The sequence below is a fragment of the Quercus lobata genome, chromosome 2, assembly GCF_001633185.2.
Source record: "Quercus lobata isolate SW786 chromosome 2, ValleyOak3.0 Primary Assembly, whole genome shotgun sequence".
Classification (NCBI taxonomy): Eukaryota; Viridiplantae; Streptophyta; class Magnoliopsida; order Fagales; family Fagaceae; genus Quercus; species Quercus lobata.
In genome coordinates this window covers 95462260-95485607 of record NC_044905.1, presented here as the reverse complement: position 1 = coordinate 95485607, position 23348 = coordinate 95462260, and the positions used below count along the sequence as shown (strand labels likewise).

The 23348-nt window shown below is 33.3% G+C and overlaps 2 protein-coding genes across 2 annotated transcripts; both read left to right on the top strand.

Moving 5' to 3' along the window:
- Window positions 1–6965: 6965 nt before the first annotated feature.
- On the top strand, window positions 6966–11504 carry LOC115960339 (WAT1-related protein At4g30420-like). The gene is made up of 7 exons (XM_031079189.1): window positions 6966–7301; window positions 7467–7538; window positions 7658–7774; window positions 9210–9411; window positions 9499–9657; window positions 9813–9964; window positions 10937–11504. Exons 1-7 carry the CDS (start codon window positions 7123–7125, stop codon window positions 11163–11165), a joined length of 1110 nt encoding a protein of 369 aa, XP_030935049.1. The 5' UTR covers window positions 6966–7122; the 3' UTR covers window positions 11166–11504.
- A 5254-nt stretch (window positions 11505–16758) lies between these two features.
- On the top strand, window positions 16759–17460 carry LOC115973927 (acanthoscurrin-2-like). The gene is made up of 2 exons (XM_031094169.1): window positions 16759–17032; window positions 17219–17460. Exons 1-2 carry the CDS (start codon window positions 16759–16761, stop codon window positions 17458–17460), a joined length of 516 nt encoding a protein of 171 aa, XP_030950029.1.
- The last annotated feature ends 5888 nt before the right edge of the window (window positions 17461–23348 follow it).

The window sequence follows — 23348 nt, the reverse complement described above, 5'->3', positions numbered from 1 at the left end:
CTAAAAGAAAGCTATTCCAAAGATTCTACTTTTAGCCGATTACTCGTCCACAAACATTGCAGCCACATTTGAATACAAAATCCGCAACATATATATATATATATTCACCTCCATATCACATGTTCATGTCGAAAAGTTTCCTCGTTCACTTTCGCAATTTGACTTTGGCTTGACAAAAAAATGGGCTTGAGTGCGATTGGGGTGACATTATGCTTTCCGGGTTTTGTTTTTCTCTAATATTCTCAATTTACAAGATGTTTAATTTTTAATTTTTTTTTTAAATTTATCATGGCCTATTATCGAAAATGCTTAATAGTTGAGTGCTTTGAAAAATAGCAAATCATGTTTTCATAAAGAATTTTCCTCTCCCCGCCTACCTTTTGGTTTGCTTTTAAAACAACCAAAATAGACATAAAATTGCACAATCTATTTAAACGTCGGTGAATGACATCATTCTTTGGACTCAATAAGTATTAAAATATTCAAGAACCTTTATAATTCAATAGTATTTCATGGTCTTTCTTATATAGAAAATTTCGATTCGGATTTCCTGCCCCCCACTTGTAAGAAAATAGAATTGTAAAAACTAATAATTTTAAACCTCACTCATATATTGTTGAAAAGTAATTTAATAGAAATGTCAAAGAAAACAACATCGCATGGCTAAAGTTGAAATAATATTCCTATGTAATAGATATATGTTGAAATAATCACAAAATGTCATTTTGTTAGCATTTTAATTATAAACTCATAGGCGTGAGACTGTGAATAAAAATCTTTTTTAATAAAGAAAACAACGTTATATCTTTTAATATTTTGTTAAATTACCAATTTTTTTAAAAGTTTAAGTTATTGAAAAATAGTAAATTTAATAATTTAACTACAGAATTTGAATATGTGGCTTTAGGGGAAACAATAAAAATAAAGAAGGTAAAAAAAAATTGAAACAATTATGAATTCCATTGAATTTCCCTTACTTGATAGAGCAAATCTCTATGTAATGGTTATTCGTGTTCCAATAATCACATGGCGTCATTTAGCTAAATATTTTTCATTAGTAATATCTCCATAAATAAGTTTATGGCTTGAATTGAAATATGGTTTTAACGCTGTGTTTTGAATGGGCGGAAGGGAAGGGAAGAGAAAGAAATTGAAAGCAAGATATTTTATTTCCATCGTTTGGTTCATTTTTTTATTTTATTTTATTTTTTTTTTTGAGAAACTCGTTTGGTTCATATGAGAGAGAAGAAAAGGAGAGAAGCTGAAGTAAATACATCAGGTCCGGTCTACCTCTTCTTTTTCGCCCAATTTGAGTGGACATGAAGAGAAGCACGAATGTTAAGAGTTGTCACGAAAAATAACGTAACATTATTTTATTAGATAGATTAAACATATGTGACAAGTTTGTGTGGTATTTATCAAAAGATAAAGATGAAAAGGTTGTTAATAGACTAAACATATGTGGCAAGTTTGTGTGGCATTTATCAGAAAATAAAGACGAGACATATATGGCAAGTTTGTGTGGCATTTATCAAAAGATAAAGACGAAAAGGTTGTTAATAGACTAAACATATGTGGCAGGTTTGTGTGGCATTTTTCAGAAAATAAAGACGAAGAGGTTGTTAATAGACTAAACATATGTGGCAAGTTTGTGTGGCATTTATCAGAAAATAAAGACGAAGAGGTTGTTAATGCATTAAACATTTTCTTTTATCTTTCCTCAACTTCAGCCAAACAAAGTATAGAGTATAAGATATAAACTTTTTTTTTTTTTTGAAAGAGTTTCAACCTATGGTGTCCGCTTCTGATGATAGCTCTTTATTATTAGACCAAGACACCAATTAGTTTTTGGTGTAGGCGGGGATTAAATCCTAAATCTCTTATACAACTATCAGAGACTTTACCAGTTGAACTAACTGGAACCCAATATAAGATTTAAAGTAAAAAGCCAAAAGATCAATTAATTAAAAGAAAATGTAAAAAAGAGCATGATATTGATATATGTCCCTTCCCATGGGCTGCCGAGTGATGAAGACGAACACACAATGGTTGTCCACACGGATGAGTGGGTATTAGTCGTCGTCCACCTACTAACCATTTTGTACAACCAGAGCTTAATCACAATTGTCACCTCAAGTAGTTGCCACGTGGTCCAACTTTTAAGTTGTACGAACCAATTGTTTCCCTTGTCAATCGTTTAATTCGCACCAAATTTAATTAATTTCAATCAAGCTCAACTTGTATTTGGGTGTTAGGTTCCTAATATATCTGGTCAAGATTTTGGTTCGTAGCGATTTATTAAATGCTCAACTTTTTTTTTAATAGAGAACCGACCTGCACAAAATTGACAATCAAAAACATGGTTCATGGCTGAGTAGTATCCAAATTATACCAGTGAGAGTTGACAATTCAAAAACATGGTTCTTGGCTGGGTAGTATCCAAAATATACCAAATTATACCGGTGAGAATTGATTTTGCATAATACTGCGATATTGACAGAAAATTCAAACTAGAAGACCTAAAGAGAAATATATTAATATATGTAACGTAGAACGTTATGTGTCTCTCCCAATTGCTGGTTTAATTTGTGAACCTCGTAATTTTAAGTCCCACTTTAAAGACACGCTATTACGTGTTGATCTAGATGAGAAACCGTAGCCTCTAGATCAACCAAATGGTTATCTGGTTTGATTTTTATTTTTATTTTTGGTGATAATGATTCTGGATAAAATGTGCTGGAATATATGTATATATCATGAATGTCTTTGTTTTTTTTTTTTTTTTTTTTTTTTTTTTTTTTAAATAATAAAGATTCCAACCTATGATATCAACTTCATGATAATTGCTCTTATTATCAAGTTAAGACACGAATCAGTTTTTGAATATCTTTTTAGACACACCAGAAGATACCAAACAATTTTTTTTTTTTTTTAAAAAAAAAAAAAAAAAAAAGCTGTGAATTTTATTAACTAACCAAAACTAAGTCGGCTCTTCCATCCAAACCAAAAAATGAAAACCTGTGACATGTAAAGTATGTTTAGTAAGGTTATAAACTACAAAATTACCTTCTGGCCAAACATGAGGAAAAAAAAATACTATCAAAGGTCTCTACATTAAAATTAGCCTTTCAAATTAGATGACCAAAAGCGGACATAGAAGTAGCTTCATTCCTGAAAGAGTTGATTATTATCTCTGAATCATCTCCTTGAGTCAATACCAATTTCCCAACAAAAATCAAGAGCTTGAATAGCTGCCAGAGCTTCAATTTCCACGATTGAGAGCGGTAGAGTAATATTTTAAGATAGTGAAGCAATAACTTACCCCATGTCATCCCTAATAACAACCTCATATTCGCTTGGTCTACATTTTTAAACATAGTGCCATTAAAGTTCACCTTGGAAAGCAGTGGTTGGGCACATGAAAACTCCTGTTGAGGGTGAAGATACCAACTAGTTTTTTATTTTTTATTTTTAGGATAAATACCAACTAGTTGAATTACTATATATATATATATATATATATTAGACTCATTATACGCGTTTTATGCTTGCAATTAGACTTTTTTTTTTTTTTTTGGATTTAGTGAAATAATCTTTAAAAGTAAGGTAAAGATAGTGTTTTAATTTTTAAAATCTTTATCTACGTGAGAATTAATAAAAGTTTGAAAGCTTAAAACTTAAGGAACTTTTTTAAAAATAGTAAATTACTCTTTTAACCGGTTTGTGTTTTTAAATTTAAAATTATTTAACTAAAAGATATAGGTATTTTAAAGAGTTTAAGAATTTGTGTGAGAATATTTTATTATGCAAAATGATGAAACTCAAACAAAAAATCCTATTATTAATAGTATATATATATAAAACAAGAGATATGTACAATGTATTACTACTAAACAAAAATTTGATTTTCATACAAAATATAACGTAAATACAAAATAAATTTCTTTTTTTTGTGGGGGGGGGGGGGGGGGGGTTTCAATTCTTTCGAAGAGGTGTAAGCCCCGAAAGCCTTTGGTACTTTATTTATTTAATTTGTGGGGCGGGGTCTCAAGTATCCCCTATCTCATCAAATGAATTTAAAGAGAAATTTATTAATTGAAATTATCTAATACCTTAAGTTTTGTTGTGTTGGATAAAAAATGTTTTCTTAAAAAAGATTTATGTTTCAAAAACCTTTTTTTTTTCTTGTATTTGGTTGTGACATTTAAAATGAGTTTAAAAAACATTTGTGGAGTAAAGTTTATTTGTGGTGGTTTGTTAAGTATATAACATTTTTAAAAACGTTTTTTGGGCTTCTATTTTGATTTGCATTTTCACACGTTCCAAAATCAAAAAAAAATATTTTCGGAAACATTGAGAGAGAGAGAGCCCTAGCCTTATAACCTAAAAGCCCTTAGGCCCACCTCAGCATCCGGATGAGTTAGGCCTATTTAATTTTAATCCACTGCCCTTTGATGTTTATGAACCCACCAGCCAGCTTTTACAAGATGGGCCTACCCCATACATGAGTCGAATTTAAAAAAAAAAAAAAAAAAATCTCATGGGGCCGAAAATCCTGTTAAATCAATGAAGCCCAAGCTTATGCTACAGAAAATCCAGCTCGATATATATGCACCATTGAACCATCGATGAAGAACAGCCCAAGGCTATGTTAACTATGTCAAAGAGCATGGACAAACAAAGTTTGAAGACTAAAGTATGAATAATCCTATTCCGATGAAATTGATATGAATAGCACAAGGCTTTTTGCCTCTCCAACTTTAAAGTCGTCCCTAAAGGGCCTTCATATAGGCGAAGCAAGTAGGATTAAAAACAAATCCAACTTCAATTAAAACACATTAGCAAAAATTGATTTGCAATTTTTGATTGCTTTTTGATTGATCAAAGGTCAATTGAATGTCAATCGAAAGGGCTATTGAAGGCCCATCAAAATTACATATTCTTTTTTTTTTTTTCTTTTTTGTACAAATGATCTTGAATTTGAGAATGGATTACAAACTCTAAATCAAACACCATGTTTAAACTTTACTTTTTTTGGGTATAGCTTTTACAAATAATAATAAATAAATAAATAACCTCATTTTAGACAACCTAAAAAATACATGAGTAATATTATATCTACAATGTTTTCAAAACAATTTCGCAACAAAACTTAGTTAGATACTTAGATGTAATATTTCTTAAAATGAATGGTACCAAACCGACACTTTCTTCTGACAATAAGGGACAAAGTGACAGACTTCATTGGTACAAGTTGGCCATTATTTTACATTATGACAAAAATTGAGTGTGAACATTAAGTGCCCGTTTGGGTAGAGCTGAAACTTGCGTTTCAGCTCTACGTTTTCCTACCTTTTTTTTTTTTTTTTTTTTTTCTCTGCACGTGAACAGTAAAAGCACTGTGCAGAGGACAAAAAATACTATTCATGCACTGTTTATGCACTGTTCATGCACTATTCATAGGTCCCACGACACTATTTACACATTTAAAAATTATTTTGCTACAGTGTTTTCAGTTTTCAGTTTTCAGTTTCAGCAACAATAAGCTCAATCCAAACGGACCCTAATTATTTTTGAACTATCATCACAGGCATCAAATCTCACCTTGAAATCATTTCTTCTGATGTTTGTATATATGTATATGTGTATAGTCATTACACACGAGGCGTGGACGGTGCCAGAAAATTGCCATAATTTATAAATACAACCATATGCATGCATATATGGAAAAGAATTCACAGTTTTTAGTCAGCTGAGTCAGCCAGCATTCAGCAAAAAGAGTCAGCTATAGCCCATATGGTTTGGTTGGCATTTGTACCATTATATGATTCTTTTTCAGTGGATCCAATTGAAAGTTGAAAGACCCTAACTTCTAAAGATTATTATATCTAACTTTTACCAGTAAGGCAAACAATAAAAAATAAAAAATGCGAATGGAACATGGAGAGGACAGACATTTTTTAAGATTTATCCATCATTATGAGTAAAGTTCCCAAACCAATTAATCATTATGCCAACTAATTAGAACAGCAAGGCTGACATCACATTTCAATGATTTCATCTTCATCTCCTTGATAAATAAATAAATAAATAAAACTTTAAAACAGCAAAGCTCCAATTTTGATATTGAATATAAACTTCTTTTTTTCTTTGTCTATTTTCCTAAGATAAAATACATAATTTCATAAGATAATAATTTTTGAATGAAAAGTTTTCAATTAACTTAACTCCCAATCTATATATATATATGTATATTTCAAGACTGGATTGAGTTGTTGATAGTTCGACCTAGACTCATCTATTAAATATTAGCATTAATATACTAAGTTGAATGTGTTAGAATAAATGTGGAAATGGAAGCATAAAATAAATAATACAAGAACACGAGAGTTACCCTAACGGCCTACATTCATAGAAGAAACTCTTAGGTTACTTCTTTATTATATAAGAATGCAGTTCAAATTCTGTATTATAATGAACATAACATGGGTATATATAAGATGACAAATCCTAAACTTCTAGTATAAGTATAAGACTTATCTTGCATATAAAATAGAATGAGTTTCGGCCTATACTATTGAGCTAATATGTTTAATATACTAACATCATCCATGGCCAAGCTCCCCCCCCCCCCATCTTTTTTTATTTTTTTTATAACAACGATTAAATTTATACAAAAATTAAACATTTAGAATTATCTCAATACTTCTAGTTCTGGTAACTATGGCTTGCCTGTTTTTATAATTGGAATTGAGTTTTTTTAAAAATAAACATTTAGAATTATCTCCATACTTGGTGAGTTAGCAAACTTTCATTGGTTTTTATTTAGGCTTATTACTAATATATATTTTTACTTACTACTAGCAATATGCCACGTATGTTAAACTTTCTGTCAAAACTTTTGTGTATATAAACATTCTATTATAGTTTATACCTGTCATGATTCACATAAACATGCACTGGCCAAAATCTGTCATTCCTAGGAAAGTGTGTCACAACTCACATACTTTCTATACCAACTATAAATAAACCACTCTTTTTCTATGCATATCTTATACATTGGTGTGTCACAGAGTCACACTAGAATATCCGAGGAAAATTCTTTTGCATCCCCGTGTAGCTATGGGTGGTTTCGACGAGCACAAGCCTGCAATGGCTATGGTGGGGTTGCAATTTTCTTATGCATGTATTTCTCTCTTCACTAGAATAGTTCTGGTACAAGGAATGAGTCCAAGGGTATTTGTAGTTTACAGGCAAGCCATAGCAACTTTGGTTATGACACCAATAGTTTATATCTCAAGGTGATATTATCTCTCTCTCTCTCTCTCTCTCTCTCATCTTGTATAATTGTTGTATGCAATGCCCCTCTCGTATTGGTGTAGACCTTATAGACATGAGATCTATTCATTTTTTGTTACACAAATTAATGAATGAAACGTATGATTAATATGGCTTTTTGTTGGCAGGAGAAACTCCAATATTAAGTGTTCTTTGAACTTGAGAAGCTTCTCTTTGATATTTTTGAACGCTCTTATTGGGTAGATTTCTATCTGAATTTGTTTCCTTCCTTAATTAAGTTTTTATCTATATTTTTCTAAATTACTTAAATTATTTATTGGGACCTACTAAGATTCTTTACCTTCTCCCCCCACTGCAGTGTAACATTGAATCAGAACCTCTATTTTGAGGGCCTATACTTAGCATCAACATCAGTTTCAAGTGCGATGAGCAATCTTGTCCCCGCAGTTACCTTTGTACTCGCATCTATTCTTGGGTAAATTTATTAACTTTATTGTGTTCTGTAATTAGTTCAGTGCTCAGTTTTTGGGTTAATTGTAGCTATTCACTCTGGTTATAGTATTATATATATGGTCATTTACATTAATGTTCATTATAAAATTTGAAAATTTGCAATTAATGCACTTGTTTAATTATGTTTTTCTTAGACCCCTATTTAATTGACTAATATGCAATAAACATTTCAATGATTAAAAAAATATCAAAATTAAAAAATATTAAGGTCTGTTTGGTTGGATGAGTGAAAAAGCGAGAAGATAGAAAATTGGAAAGAGATAGAAAAGTAAGAGAATGGAAGAAATTTAATTTTTTCTCATATGTGTTTGGTTGGGAGGATGGAAAAGTGGAGAGAAGAAAAACACAATTATTTGTTTGAAAAGAAAAAAGAGAGGATGGAAAATTTAATTTAGATAAATTTACTCTTATATCCCTATTAGATAAAACTATTAAAATATTATAATTTTTTTATTATATTTCCCACAAATATATAAAATACATTTATAAGTATAAAACTCTAATTTTTTTAGTTGCACATTATTTCTCATTTAAAAAAAAAAAAAAAAAAAACCCAAACACAAATTAAAAAAGAAAATACGTTGATTGGGTTTCATAAAATACTAATCCTCTACCCATTGATCCAAGACTAGCACAAATAATATAGGATGTCCTCTACCCAAAAGCTAATTAAGTAATCATAACTCACTTGACTTGGATAGCAACTTTGAGGGAGTAAATGAGTAATTCAATATTTGGAGCATCTTTTCTCCTTTTATTTCCTTAGTTTTCCTCCCAAATGGAGAGGATAAAAATTTGTAGCCCAGAGTGATTTTCTTCCACATTGTTTTCTTTCCTTCTTATTTTCTCTCTTGAACCAAATAAGGGAAAACAACATTTTCTCCCCTATTTTTCTCTCTCCCTTTTTCATCCCTCCTATTTTCATCCCAACCAAATGGAGCCTTAGTGTGATATTGTAGGTTTCAAATTAAGTTATAATTATATAGTAATTTTGATAGATTAGTGCAATTCTCCACTATTTGTCCTTTATTTTTTATTTAATTTGAAAATTATTTGGAGAACAGGACGTGGGTTTCAGTTAGCTTAACCGATAAAATATTTTTTTCATTGAATAAGATATTTGAGGTTCAAGCCTCTCATAAAAAAAAAAAAAAAAAAAAAAAATTGATGTCATGGCCTAATAATAAAGAGAAATTATCTTGAAGTGATTGCTATAAAATAAAATTCTATTGTATCTTAAGAAAGAAAAAACCTTGATAAGAGATTCAATTGCAACAATTTGTAATTTATTTAGGAAGAACATTGCAAATGAAGTTATAGTTTAGGGTGGACAGTTAAAATAAACCCTATTTATTTCCAAAGTTTTTACAAGTTTATTTTCTGTATTTGATAATTAGATTGGAGAAGTTGAATTTTGGAAGCATGAGAACTATTGCCAAGATATTAGGGACAATCCTGTGTGTCAGTGGAGCAATGTTCATGGCATTGCTTAAGGGGCCAAAGCTGCTTAATGCTGAATTACAACCAGAAAATTGGCTGCTGGGTTGTCTATTTCTCTTTGCAAGTTGTTGTTGCTGGGCACTATGGCTGATTTTACAGGTATCGATAGATCTATATTTCCCTTTTAATGATCTGATAACAATACTAGATCTAGATCACTAAAAAGCTATAATTTAATTTAACCAGGTTCTAGTTTCAGAAAGCTATTCTGACCACCTATCTTTATCAGCTTGGATGTGTTTCTCAGCCACAATACAATCAGCGATCCTTACACTATTTATAGAGCGAGACCCAAATGCATGGAATATACATTCACTTCTTGAAGTTGCATGTATTTTATTTACAGTAAGTAGTTTTTTATTTAATCAAATGCTAAGAACATTTTTCAGTACGTGGTTTTCAATAAAATGTTCATTTTAATTGCTCATTTAAGATGATAATTAATTGAATTAAAAATTGACATGATCTTAATAGTTGAAACTGGAATATCATATGAGTAGGGATGTATAGGATCTGGGCTTTCATTCTTCGTTCAAGCATGGATCATATCAAGAAGGGGTCCACTCTTTTCTGCAATGTTCAATCCTCTGTGCACAGTTATTGTGACCATATTGGCTGCTGCGTTTCTTCATGAGAAGATCTATACCGGAAGGTAACATTGTCTCAACTTTGCAAAACTGGAATATCTTTTTAATTAAAACTAATTTTTATTTAACCAGAAAATCCCTATATTCCATTCTGTTTTGATCGAGATGAGACTTTAACAAAATTATGTTATCTTAGAGCACTAACATCATGCGTTTTAAAAATATGCTATTTTGATACATTAAAAAGCTATTTTATTTAGAGAAATATATTTTTTTATTCTTTTGATTCTTTTTATATCCTTTCTTTGTTTTTTTTCTTTTCTTTTTTGTTCTCAAAAGCAATGAATACATATGGGAGAGAGAAAGTTTAAATAAATATTAATTAATTCCTACAATCATGAGGAGAGAACTTTGAATACAAAATTAACAAAGGGTCATGCTAATGAGTGCCATTAGGGCACTCGTTAATAATCCATTTTAGGAAAATTTTGATACCATTTTTATGGGAGATGAAAAAAGTTGTTAAAATATTAATTACTTTTTTTTCATTTCTCATAAAAACTTTCTTTAAATGAATTATTAACGAGTGCCCTAAAGGCACTCGTTAGCATTTCCTATTAACAAAATATTTATGCCATTCTATTTGTACGGTAGTGTGCCAAATTTTTTTGGCAATTGATATATCCAAGAGTACTATAAATGCGTACTCATCCTCTCACATAAATTGTGGGTCTTACCATAAATGTATTTAGTGGGATTTATAGTTATTTGAAAGAAGAAAGTACGCATTTATGATACTCCAGGAATACTCAATAATGACCCTTTATATAGGTGGGCTTTTAGTGTTTGGTGTATTAAATACTAAAAATTTAGCATTTAGCACACCTGATGTTAGTGCACTTTACAACAATTATTATGACAACTTGGATTTTTCATTCATATTTTTTGGGCAATTGAATGTGTTTTCTTGGCAATTTATCAATGCTTTGATAAGTTAACTTTAGATATCTAAAATAGACCAATGTGGATTTTTTCAGCTTAATTGGTGGAGTTAGTGTGATTATTGGTTTATATGCCGTGCTATGGGGCAAAGCCAAAGACCTTGTTGAAATCAAAGAAAACGCAAATTTCCAGACTGATGAGGCAAGTACCGTGAAGACCTCGGAAGTTGATACTACAGAGAAAACAAGTTGGAAAATTGATTTGGAGAAACCCCTTTTGACTGATAAAGCATTCAATATTGATGAGAGTGGGATATGTAAGTAAATATAAAAAAATAAAAAATAAAAAATAAAAAAAGAGAAGAAAGAAAAAAAGAAAATACCTTCACATGCAATGGTGCATCGATTAGCATCGAAGAACATGTTTGTGCAACTATTGATAGATAAAACTTGAAGGAAAGAATTTTGTAACATTAAATTGTGAAATAAAAGAAATATTAAGACTAGACAAAGAAATTTGAATTTGGGATAGGCATGAACTTCTTGTTTCATGTCACCATCCACGTAATAATATTAGGACTTGTTTTAGGTCCAGTGTATTAGTGTACTAGACCTGCTCAGATGGTGACACATGTCTAAAAGTGGATATATGTCATTATCTCAACAGATCTAGTACTATTGGACATTGATTCTAAGCCTAACCCATAATATTATTATGAATTATTGAGTACATTTAATCATCACATTTCATTTTTCAAACTCTCTCTCTCTCTCTCTCTCTCTCTCTCTCTCTCTCTCTCTCTCTCTCTCTCTCTCTCTCTCTCTCTCTCTCTCTCTCTCTCTCAAAGGATGACATGTTGTCACGATGTTCTTTAACTCATCAATTCGCATGAACAATAACCTATAAATTAACACCCCTCTCAAGAGTTGAGATTTATGCTTTTGTTATGAAATTTTCTTGAAATCATGTTCTTTAGAATGTCGAAAATTGAAAATTGTTGATTCTTTTAGATCGTATATGGAAAAGTGATGGAATTGATTTAGTTTGGTGACAATAAGTTTGGTAAAGAATTAGAAGAAGGATAAGAATTCTTTAGAGCATTCTCAGTAGCTCTTCTATAAAAAATGTCATTTTGACACACCACAAGCATACTTTATTATTTTACCATGTCATTTTACAACATCTCATTTATTAGATGTTTTATTCTTCCATTCTATACATTAAAATAATATATTAAACTCCTCCAACAACAACAACAGTAACAACTCCTCCACCACTGCTGCAACAAAGGCCACCAACAACCACTGCCGCAACAACACCGATAGCCACTACCGGCACAAACCCACATCCACTAATGGCATCTTAAAAAAAAAAAAAAAAATCCACAACAACCCCAAAAATAACCACCATAACTACCCAATAATTACCACCACAACCACCAAATTACCGCCACAACCACAGTACCACTGCCACAACTAACCCACAACCCACCACATTCACAAACCTCAAAACCCATCCCAAATCAAACAAACCCACAACTCAGGCGGCGAGATCGGCTTCAGGCAACTTCAGGCGAGATCGGTTTCAGCGGCTTGAGGTGGCTTTAGGCGAGATCGGCTTCAGGTGGCTTGAGGATGAGAGAGGAAGAGAATGAGAGTGAAGAGGGAGTTGTGGAGGATGACTATGGCTCTGACGAGATCAGCGACAAGATTGGTAGCTCCGACGAGATCGACAAGAGAGAAAAGAACGAACTCAGATGCAAAGAGAAAAGAATGAACTCAGATGAGAGAAAATAACGAAGATGAGAGAAAAGAGAGAGAGAAAGTCGGAGTGAATATATGAGAGAGAAAACCCAGTGAATAAACAAATAATAAAAAATTTTGGCATTGATGTCTGCACCGTCTCATATTTGAGACGATACTATAACATGTTTCAAATTTTTGACACATTTAGAACACCTCATGAGGCTTGAATAGTGGTGTTTGGTGTGTCAAATGCAAAATATTTGGCATTTGACACACCTGATGAAAATGCTCTTATAGCTCTCGAGATTGTAACTTGGAAATGATTTGAATCTTCAATTGGTTCGTCCACATTTTACTTTTTTGCCTGCTGGTCCACGCACACAAAGTTAACTTTTATAATGAAATTGTGCAATGTATCAGTGGAAATTTATGTTTCAATTTCTTGGACCCGCGGCTATTCTTTTTCTAATACCCAGGAACTGTTTTTTTTTTTTTTTTTTTTTTTTTTTCAGGTCAGGGATAGTGTCTATGGTGATGATGATATTTGATTTCTGTTTTATTAGGAAAAGTGTGGAGAGAAAAAAAGTCCCTTTGTTGTAAAGGTTGTATTTAGTAAACATTTGGGGTTGCTAGATTTTGTATTTTACATGTTTGCTGAAATTCTTAAAAGAATTTAGAAAAAAAGGATATTCATGTTAATTTTTTGCCTAGTTATTAAGCATGGAAGAGAAGCTCCTCCATAGAAGCATTTCGATCAAATGTGAACTAAATCGAAGGAGAAGCTCTTGTGATAAAATGTGTCATGTTCCATAACATGTATTATGGTGGAATTTAGTAATCAATCTCAGATATGATTTTATACAAGGCCAGCCCCTCCATAAATGGATGGCAAGCATGATTCTCAATCCCATGAGTGAATCTTTAAATGGGAACAATTTCTCACAACTCATACTCATTACTCTATGGGTGATATGGTTTAATAGAAACAAGAGACTCCTTGAACAAAATCAGGCAAGTGCCACAGTAGCTTTACTAATTATTCATTCAATGATGGCCATGTGCAATGTAGCAGGAAAGACTTCAATATAAACCCTCAAAGTCTTTTGTTAATTCTCTCTGTGAAAGAACTTCATGACATTGTACTTGTTATTTCTGCAATGGTATCAAGGAATAAAAAGGAGGGAGTTACTTTAGTTGATCCCAGCCTTACTAATAACACAAACAAACAAAAAAATGTTGCACCTCCACCAAATAGTAAGTCCAAGTAGCCATCTTACTAACATGATCTAACAAAAGGGTACCACAGGAAAAGCACACTGCTGCAAAATGAAGTCAACATCTCTCAAATTTTCTAACAATTCAATGCACGATCTCTATAGACTTGGAGCTTGGCCAATAAAGTCCTAGGTTTGGCTTATTTCCAGTACTTTTTTAATTGAAATCTCCTTTTATTTTAATGAGAAACTGTTACATCACCTACTAACTAAATAAAATGTGGATATTAAAACTCACTATCACTTGCTATTGTATATATAAAATAAAAGAACACCTTTAGTTAAAAAAGTATTGGAGGTAAGCTAAATCCTAAAGTCTTACAAACAAGCATACTTCTCTCTCTCTCTCTCTCTCTCTCTCTCTCTCTCAACCGGAAAAAAGGAGCTTTACACAATTGAAGGCTGAGACCAATTATAGTGTATTGGAACACTGGAAGCCACATCAGCCAAAATATTTACATTACCAAGCACAAAACTTGGAACCCAAAGGAAAGAAAAACTTAGACCCTGATGTTTCAAAGACAGAATATCAACAACCAATGTTTTTTCTTTCCAACTTGGAATCCCACCCTTGTTGAACAACTAGACTAGATGTTTACTACTGCTCAAAACCAAAATCTGGTTGAAGTGAAGTCTTTTAGCTCGAACTACTGCTTCTCCTAATCCTTCAAGCAAAGCTCCATAAGCTGATCGTGCTGCACTGCTATTGCAACCACTAAACACAGTAGCCCCATGAGCATTCTGAGCCTCGTAAGCAAAGGCACTCCTTTTCCTTCTTTTCTTTCTAAAACCAAATATCTTGAGAACAATGCGCCATTGACCATCAACTCCTTAAGACACACTTCTTTGCCTATAAGACCTATTTCCAGTATTGAGGTGTTTATCAAAGGCCTCTTGGTACTTGCAAAACAAGTTTTGAGTAGTTAAAATGATATTCATTGGGTCAGGTTTAACTCCTTCATGAACCACTCTGTTCCTATGATTCCAAATTGTCCAGAGAGTGATGAACATCAATTGTAAAAATTTCATGCTATCCTCATCCATCCTTTTGTGTCTGACAATAGAAGCGGTGAGCCATTGCTGAACTGTCATAGAAACTAGAGTAGAGGTATGGATGGCTAGTTGGGAGCCATACTAGCAAGCTCTAGCAAAGTTACATTGGAGGAAAAGGTGACTAGATGACTCCTCTTCACTATCACAAAAGGGGCATAGAGCAGTAGTTAGGATTCCCCTCCTCTTCAAAGTGAGGAAAGTTGGCAAATCCAAGTTACAGATTTTTAAAGGCAACCTAACCTTCCAAATGAGTTTCCATACAACATTAGGAATACTATGGGGTCTAGATGTTACTGTGGTTGAATGGTTAGCATCCTCCAAAAGGACTTCATAAACTTTTTGGACTTCATAAACTTTTTGGACTTCATACTCCCCTGAGTTTGAGAAAGTTTGAGAATTTCCACAAGAGATTATCTATAACAGCACCTATTTTGGAAATGGGGGTGCTAAGAATCTCTAAGCTTATAGGGTAAGGGTACAAAGATCTAACCAAATCAGTTTTCCCAGAGTGAGTGTTTTGGTCAATGAGATCAGCTACAGTGCCTGTTATGAGGTTGGGATTTTGCAAATTTGGGGTTGGGTACCAAGCATGAGAGCACTCACAGCAGTGGAGCTAAATAGCTATATAACTATTTTAGCTCTACCAAAACACAAAAATCCACATTATAGCAATGGAGCTAAAGGTAAAGATTTTACCTTCATTGCTACAATGCACAGCTATGTATGGCTGTGCACTGTAGCTGAGAGCTATAAAAAAAAAAAAAAATTTATTCTCCAACTGAATTAAAATATATTCTTTTATTCTCACTGTGTCTTTCTCTTAGTATCACTCTCAACTCATTCTGAAGCTCTCATTTCTCTGTCTCACTTTCTCTCAAGCTCACTCTCTCAAACTCTCACCTCCCTGTTTCACCGCCGCCAACCCTCGATCCTCAACGTCATCGCCACCAAAGCTCGACGTCTTCAACCCACCAATCGACCCATTTAGTCGAACTCCTAAGCCGCTGGTCAGCCTCAGACCCACACCACCAATCCGCCTCAGACCCACGCCGCCAAGCACTTCTCTTCTGCCAATCCACTTCAAGTTAGTTATCTCTATCTTCTTCATCGAGCACTTCTCTTCTGCCAATCCACTTCAGGTTAGTTATCTCTATCTTCTTCATCTACATGCTTAGGATTTTTGATTTGGGTATAACATCAAAGAAAAGGATGGATATTCTGTTCTCTGCTGGAACGGGTGTCCCTTATTTCCATTTTAGCTTGGGGGTTCAAGAGACAAAACTGAGATAACTAGCAATGTGGTCAATGATTTCTTTTTCTTGTTCTTTCAGTTTATTATTTTAGATGCAATAATTTTTTTGCTATTCTTGCTCAATGAAAAGTTTTGTCATTTGATCTCAGAGCATCCATTCGTTTTGATTCAAAGCATCTATGAATGGACATAATGTATTTGTATTGGAATGTATTGGGAATTTTCTGTTTGCAGGAATTTGTTGTGTGGTTTTCTTGTAATAGAAGTTTTTGTCCTAATTTTATGTTCTATTGCACAAAACTAGAAACAGAAGCACACAAAAAGGATTTCTTGTGATCATTTTAATGAGAAATTGTTTATTTGGTTTTGAGATGCTCAAAAATGAATTTGTTGTTTTCTTTATCAGTGGGATTAAGCTACATGTCAAATTAAGTATTTATGAATAATCATGTTCTATTGTTATAATTCTAGGTATTTTAAGTTTTGATATAAATGTTAGTTTGGGAATTTTCTGTGTACAAGGAAGTTTACATTTTTTTTTTCTTTCTAATTTTATGGAGTCACATAGAGACCTAACATTTTATATGGGTATCATGAATGAGGATATAGAAATTGACTCACAACTTTTGAGAACATCTCAAAATACTCTTGTGTCAGTTTCTGATTCTTCAACTTTTGGAGTTAAAAAAAATTACTTGTTAACACTAGACGATTATTTGCTATCATGTGACGGTGGCGACGGAAGAGTTGGTAGTGGTGGCGGTGGCGACGACAACGGAAGAGTCGGTGGTGGTGGAAGAGTCAATGGCGGCGGTAGTGGCAATGGTAGCAATTGCGGTGGCGATGGAAGAGTTGATGGCGGCAACGGTAGTGGCAGCAATAGTGGTTGCGAGTGGTTGTGATTATTGTTTATTGTAGTAGATATATTATTTTATTGTAGTGGATATATTATTTTATTATGTTAAAAGCTAAAATAGATCCACTACTGCAATATGTGAATAGGTAAAATAGATCCACAACTTTTGAGAACATCTCAAAATACTCTTATGTCAGTTTCTGATTCAACTTTTGGAGTTAAAAAAAATTACTTGTTAACACTAGACGATTATTTGCTATCATGTGACGGTGGCGACGGAAGAGTTGGTAGTGGTGGCGGTGGCGACGGCAACGGAAGAGTCGGTGGTGGTGGAAGAGTCAATGGCGGCGGTAGTGGCAATGGTAGCAATTGCGGTGGCGATGGAAGAGTTGATGGCGGCAACGGTAGTGGCAGCAATAGTGGTTGCGAGTGGTTGTGATTATTGTTTATTGTAGTAGATATATTATTTTATTGTAATGGATATATTATTTTATTATGTTAAAAGCTAAAATAGATCCACTACTGCAATATGTGAATAGGTAAAATAGATAAAGTAACTTTCTGTGGTACCAAATAGCTAAATTTTTAACTACACTATTGTAGATGTTTGATCTGATGGTCCATGGGGATCAGCATACTTCTTTCTTTATTATTTAATATCTTCATCATTCCTTTGATTTCTCATTTCCATTAATTGTGCCTACATATTAACCAATCATAAATCAATAAAATGAAAGCAATAAAAATATCTACTTTCATCTAATTACTTGTATCAAGTTCAACCATTCAATAAAGCTATCTTTTAGTTTGCGATGCTATCTTCTTGATACATCTCACAATGAAAGGAATAACAAATAATACAGCGAACCAGTTATGAGGTGATACAACAAAATTTAAGAGTAATATTACAATAAAAAAAATGCATAATTGAAATTTAAAAGTTTACCATTGTAATTTGCGGCAATAATTGATTCCTTGAGCTACCATCACGAGGCGGCTGCCATATTGTTAAAAAAAAATTATCATATAAGTAATTTAAAGAAGGCGTAAATGCATTTTAATTCTTATATTTTGACTTTTTTTCATTTTAGTCTCTAAATTTTATTTTTATCACTTTTACTCCCTAAATCAATTAACACGTTCCATTTTAGTTATTTCTATTAACCCACCAACGAAAATTACTTAGGTGACAAACTGATGCAGAGGTGACCAATTAAAAAATAATAAAAAATTTTAATTAACATTTAAAAATATGCCATGTCAACTTTTAAATATAAAAAAATTTATTAATCAATTTTAACTAAAGAAAAAAAGAAAAAACATAATTAAAAACAATAAAACACATCAATTCAGATCTAATTCATTTTGAACAAGATCACACAAGAACACAATCAGCATTAACCCAGAACCAAACACAAACTCAAATTTAAAAACACAAATAACAAACTAAATCTTTCCTCTTGTGTCGAAGCTGCAAGGCCACCATGGCCGGAGCTTCTTCCACCTCCAATCTCTCTACCACCCAAACTAAATCTCACACACTTTGAACACTTGAGACCCAAAACCTGATCTGAGTCCATCTCTCTCTAGACCTCGGCTTCTTTCTCTATGATCCAAAACGAGGCACAGCCTCCCTGTTCCACCACGGAACTCAGCCTCCCTCTTAATTCCTCTCATGGTGAAGCCTCTCTCTCTCCCTCTTTCTCTCTCTCAAGATCGGCTTTGGGTGGTCCTGGGTCAGATCGGCTTTGTGGGTGGTCCTGGGTTTCAGATTGGCTTTATGGGTGGGCTTCAGATCGGCTTTGTGGGTGGTCTTGTGTTTTAGATCGACTTTGTAGGTGGGTTTAGATTTGGTTTGTTGGCGGCCCTAGGTTTGTTGTAGTGGTTCTAGAGATTTGGTATTCAGGTTTGGGGGTTTTAAGAAAAAGAGGATTTTTGTTTTGGGTTTTGTTCCAAAATAAGTTTGAAGTCTGATGTGTGTATGTGTGATGTTGTTTCTGGGTGCGTATGAATCTGTGTTCCTGTTTTGGTCTGGGATTTTTGGGGATTTCAGGTTTAACATGCTTGGCCGTTGTTGTTGTGTTGGGTAAGTGGGAATTGGAATGACATTTTGGGGGGCTTTTGGTTGAAATTTATGCCGTTGTGGTTTCTAGTTTATGAAAAAAAGCAAAGAATTTTTTGCATTTTTGGGCTGGAACCTTTCTTTCTTGGTCTTCTTGTTGGGGTCTTCAGGTTTTATTTTTGGATCCTTGGCACAGATGAGAGGAAAGATTTAGTTTGTTATTGTGTTTTTTGTGTTTTTAATTTTGAGTTTGTGTTTGGTTCTGGATTTGTGCTTTATGATACTGTGTTGATGTTTAAATATGTGATTACGTTCTTGTGTGTTATTATTTAAAATGAATTAGATTTGAATTGATGTGTTTTATTGTTTTTAATTATGTTTTTTCTTTTTTTATTTAGTTAAAATTGATTAATAATTTTTTTTTTTATGTTTAAAAGCTGACATGACATATTTTTAAATGCTAATTAAAATTTTTTATTATTTTTTAATTGACCACGTCAGCATCAGTTTGTCATCTAAGCAATTGACGTTGGTGGGTTAACGGAAAGGACTAAAATGGAATGCGTTAATTGGTTTAGAGACTAAGAGTGCGTTTGGATTGGGCGTTTTCGCCCAATCCTGCGTCTGCGTTTTTCATTTTTTTTTTTTTTTTTTTTTTTTTTTTTTTCACGCGTTTTGGGTTTGCGGCTACTGTTCATGTACTGTTCAATGAACAGTAGCCGCAAACTTTGACTTTTCAAATTTTTTTGGACCAATCACAGCACATCGTGTACTGTTCACGGACCCACAAATTTCACTTTTCAGTAACTTTTTCATTAAAAATGGGTCCCACGATACTATTCACACATTTAAAAATTATTTCGCTACAGTGTTTTTCAGTTTTCAGTTTCAGTTTTCAGTTTTCAGCTGTATCCAAACGGACCCTAAAAGTGGTAAAAATAAAATGTAGAAACTAAAATGGAAAAAAATCAAAATGTAGGGACTAAAAGTGCATTTATGTTTATAAAGAATTAGTATTTTTTTTTTTTTTTTTTTACATTGTAAAATTTAAACACAACAAACCCATATTTTGTTACCTTGGTTAAATAAATCAAAGAAGACATCTAACTTGCTTGCTTCCTTGAGCTAAAACATGTGAATGATTTGTCACAAATTTTACATCACAATCTTTTTCACTAGATCTATGACTAATTTTCATTTAAGCCAAACAACAACATCTTGTTTCCAGATGATGGCATTTCACGTTGATATCTCTTTTGTCATTTCTTTATATGCCTTGGCAATAACAACAAAAAACACTCTACCTAACCATTTACCTAAGCCATCTTTATGCCCCTTACTTCACCTAATATTAAATCCGACCACACGTGCATAATTGTTTTTGAAGTCATACACTTCTTTCTCAGTCTCAAATTCCATTCCTAATTTCATAATCACTTCTCCTTCTACATTAGCATGAAATTCATCATTGCTATCTATTGATGATATAGGTTCTAGCAGTTCAACTGTCACAAAGGAATTCTCATCTTAAAAATTCAATTTTCAAACTGATTTACGATTAGTTTTAGTATGATAATTGCCACTGCTGACCTTAAAAACAAACAAAAACCACATAATTATTTTTTTAATAAACAATATATATATATATATATATATATATATATATATAGACACACAGTTTAGACCCATCAAATGCATATAAGAAAATTATTAATAATCCTAATTCTTATAAGATAAAAAATTAAAAGAAAAAGAAAATTATTTATACCAAGTATAAACGAGTGAGAGAACTTACTATGAGAGCAATGCATAAGGTGCTATAATCTCCCCCCCCCAAAAAAAAAAAAAAAAAAACTGGAGCTATAAGCAAGGAAATATGTGAAGATGAACAAACACGAGAGCACAGAGAGAAGAAACAAAAACACAAAAAGCTGCTAAAGAGAGGCAAAAGGTCAATCACATGAGGGAGATTTAAGTAAACCAGATCAGGCTTACCTAAACTACGTTAAAATTCTAGGACGTTAACGTTAAAACTCAAGTGTTAAGCATGTTATCTTACTTTAAAAAATAGCTCTCTACCAATGCGTGAGAGAGAAGATTTTTCTTTTTCTTTTTTTTGGGTAAAAACTTTTCAATTTTTCTAAGTCTACCAATGTTGTATTTTTTAATTGAGGTGCGCCGAAAAACTCCACTTATGAGTCTCATGGCCTAATAAGTAGGCTACTTTTCTTTTTCAGGCTAATCAGAGGTGATCCCTAACCCTTCCAACCTCTACATTATAATCCTTAATGCGGTTCCTGATTTCGTTGTCTCACTCTCACCCACCTACACAGTGAAAGCTTATTGATAAATATACAATGGCAGGGACGGACCACGTTGAGCCCAAAGGGGGGCCGGGCCCAAAAAAAAAAATTTTGAGCAAGTAAAATTTTCAGAAAACCAAAAAAAAAAGGGCTTGGGCCCCCCCTCCCAAAAATCATGAACCCCCCAGCCCATGACCCAGGTAAATCTATTAAAAAAAAAAAACAAAACTCATCTCTAAAAAAAAAGGGCTTGGGCCCCCTCCCAAAAATCATAAACCCCCAGCCCATCATCCGGCCAGTCGAGCAACCTATGACCCAGGTAAATCTATTAAAAAAAAAAAAAACAAAACTCAGTTCTTAGTGGTCAGTAGTCCAACACCGAACGGAGAAAGCAAAAAAAACCAAGGAAAAAAAAGAAAAAAAGAAAAGAAAAGAAAGGAAAGTAAGAGTGAGGTGAGACAGAGGATAGAGAGGCGAGACAGAGAGTGAGAGAGACCCAGTGACCCACTTACCCATGCCGACGACATCGCTGCCCACGTCCACGCCGTGAGTCCATGACGCCGTGACGCTTGCGAGCCCATCTTGATCTTGCTAGTTGCTACCTAGTACCCACGCCGGCGAGAGTGCGAGACCCACTTGCCGCCGCCGGTTGCTCAATCTGCCCAGCCCAACTTTGTTGCTCGATCTGTCACTGCCACCGGTAATTACTCTTATCTTTTCCTTCAAAATTTAATAAAATGTTTGTGACTTTGTAATCTGAGAATATGAGATTCATAGAAAGTAGAAATTGTGCTTGTGTTGTGCCAGTTGTGCCTTGTGGACTTGTGTTGTGCCTTGTGAATTGACTGAGAATTTGACTCTGTGCTGCTGCCTGTGATTTTTTTTTTTTTTTTTGGCTTTTTGGCTTTGTGACTCTGTCACTTTGTGTTTGTGACTCTTTCTCTTGTTTATATAGCTAAGAGAGAGAGAGAGAGAGAGAGAGAGAGTATAGTTTGTAAAGATTAGTTTTTTCTTTGTTGACTGGTAGTTGGGCATAATAGGGACAAGCGGAGTTGGGCAATGGGCAAGTGACAGAAAAAACAAAAGGTAAAGTTAAAAGAAAAGTTTTTGTTAGTAGTGCAGGGAATAAATTTATAGTGTCAGTAGTGGGATTCATTAGGTTAGTGGGTCAGTGTCAAAAAGATGAGACAATCCAAAAACATAAATAAAGGCAAACCAAACACAAAGACATAAATAAAGGCAGACCAAACACAAAAAGAAAAAAACAAATCATATATTATAGAAAATTGTCACACAAATTTAAGAAAATAACGGTGATTCTTATTTTATTTGTAGATCATGAAAAAATCAACTACAATGCTTGATTTTTTCAAAAGAAAATGTTCAAATTCTTCCGAAGTCAACGTGAGATTGCCAACAACTAATGTTGCTATTCCAATTCTAGAAAATGTGGATGCTCCAATTCTAGAAAATGTGTAGGATGTTCCAATTCTAGAAAATGTGCATTTCCCAATTCCGGAAAATGTTGATGTTCCAATTTCTCAAACACAATTTCAAAGAGTCGATCTTAATTCTTTGGATTATGATCCCGGAACACGCAAAAAAATATGGAAATATCATGTTAATCAACGTGATGAAATTCGACGGGCTTACATTAAAAAAGGTCTGCACCAACTTCCTCTAAAGACATACAAAAAAAGTGGAAAGTGCAATCGTAGCTTTCAAGCTTCTTGGTATGGATATCATTCAACATGGCTTAAATATTCTCCTACGACAGATGCAGCTTATTGTCTACCCTGCTTTGTCTTTAATAATCCTTGGGTTGTGGGACAAAATACATTCACTGTTGGTGGATTTAGAAATTGGAAAAAGGTTGGGGGCAAAGATTGTTGTTTTCAAAGTCATATAGGAAAAGATCCTAACTCAGCTCATAGAGTTGCCGAGCAAAAGTGCACGGATTTG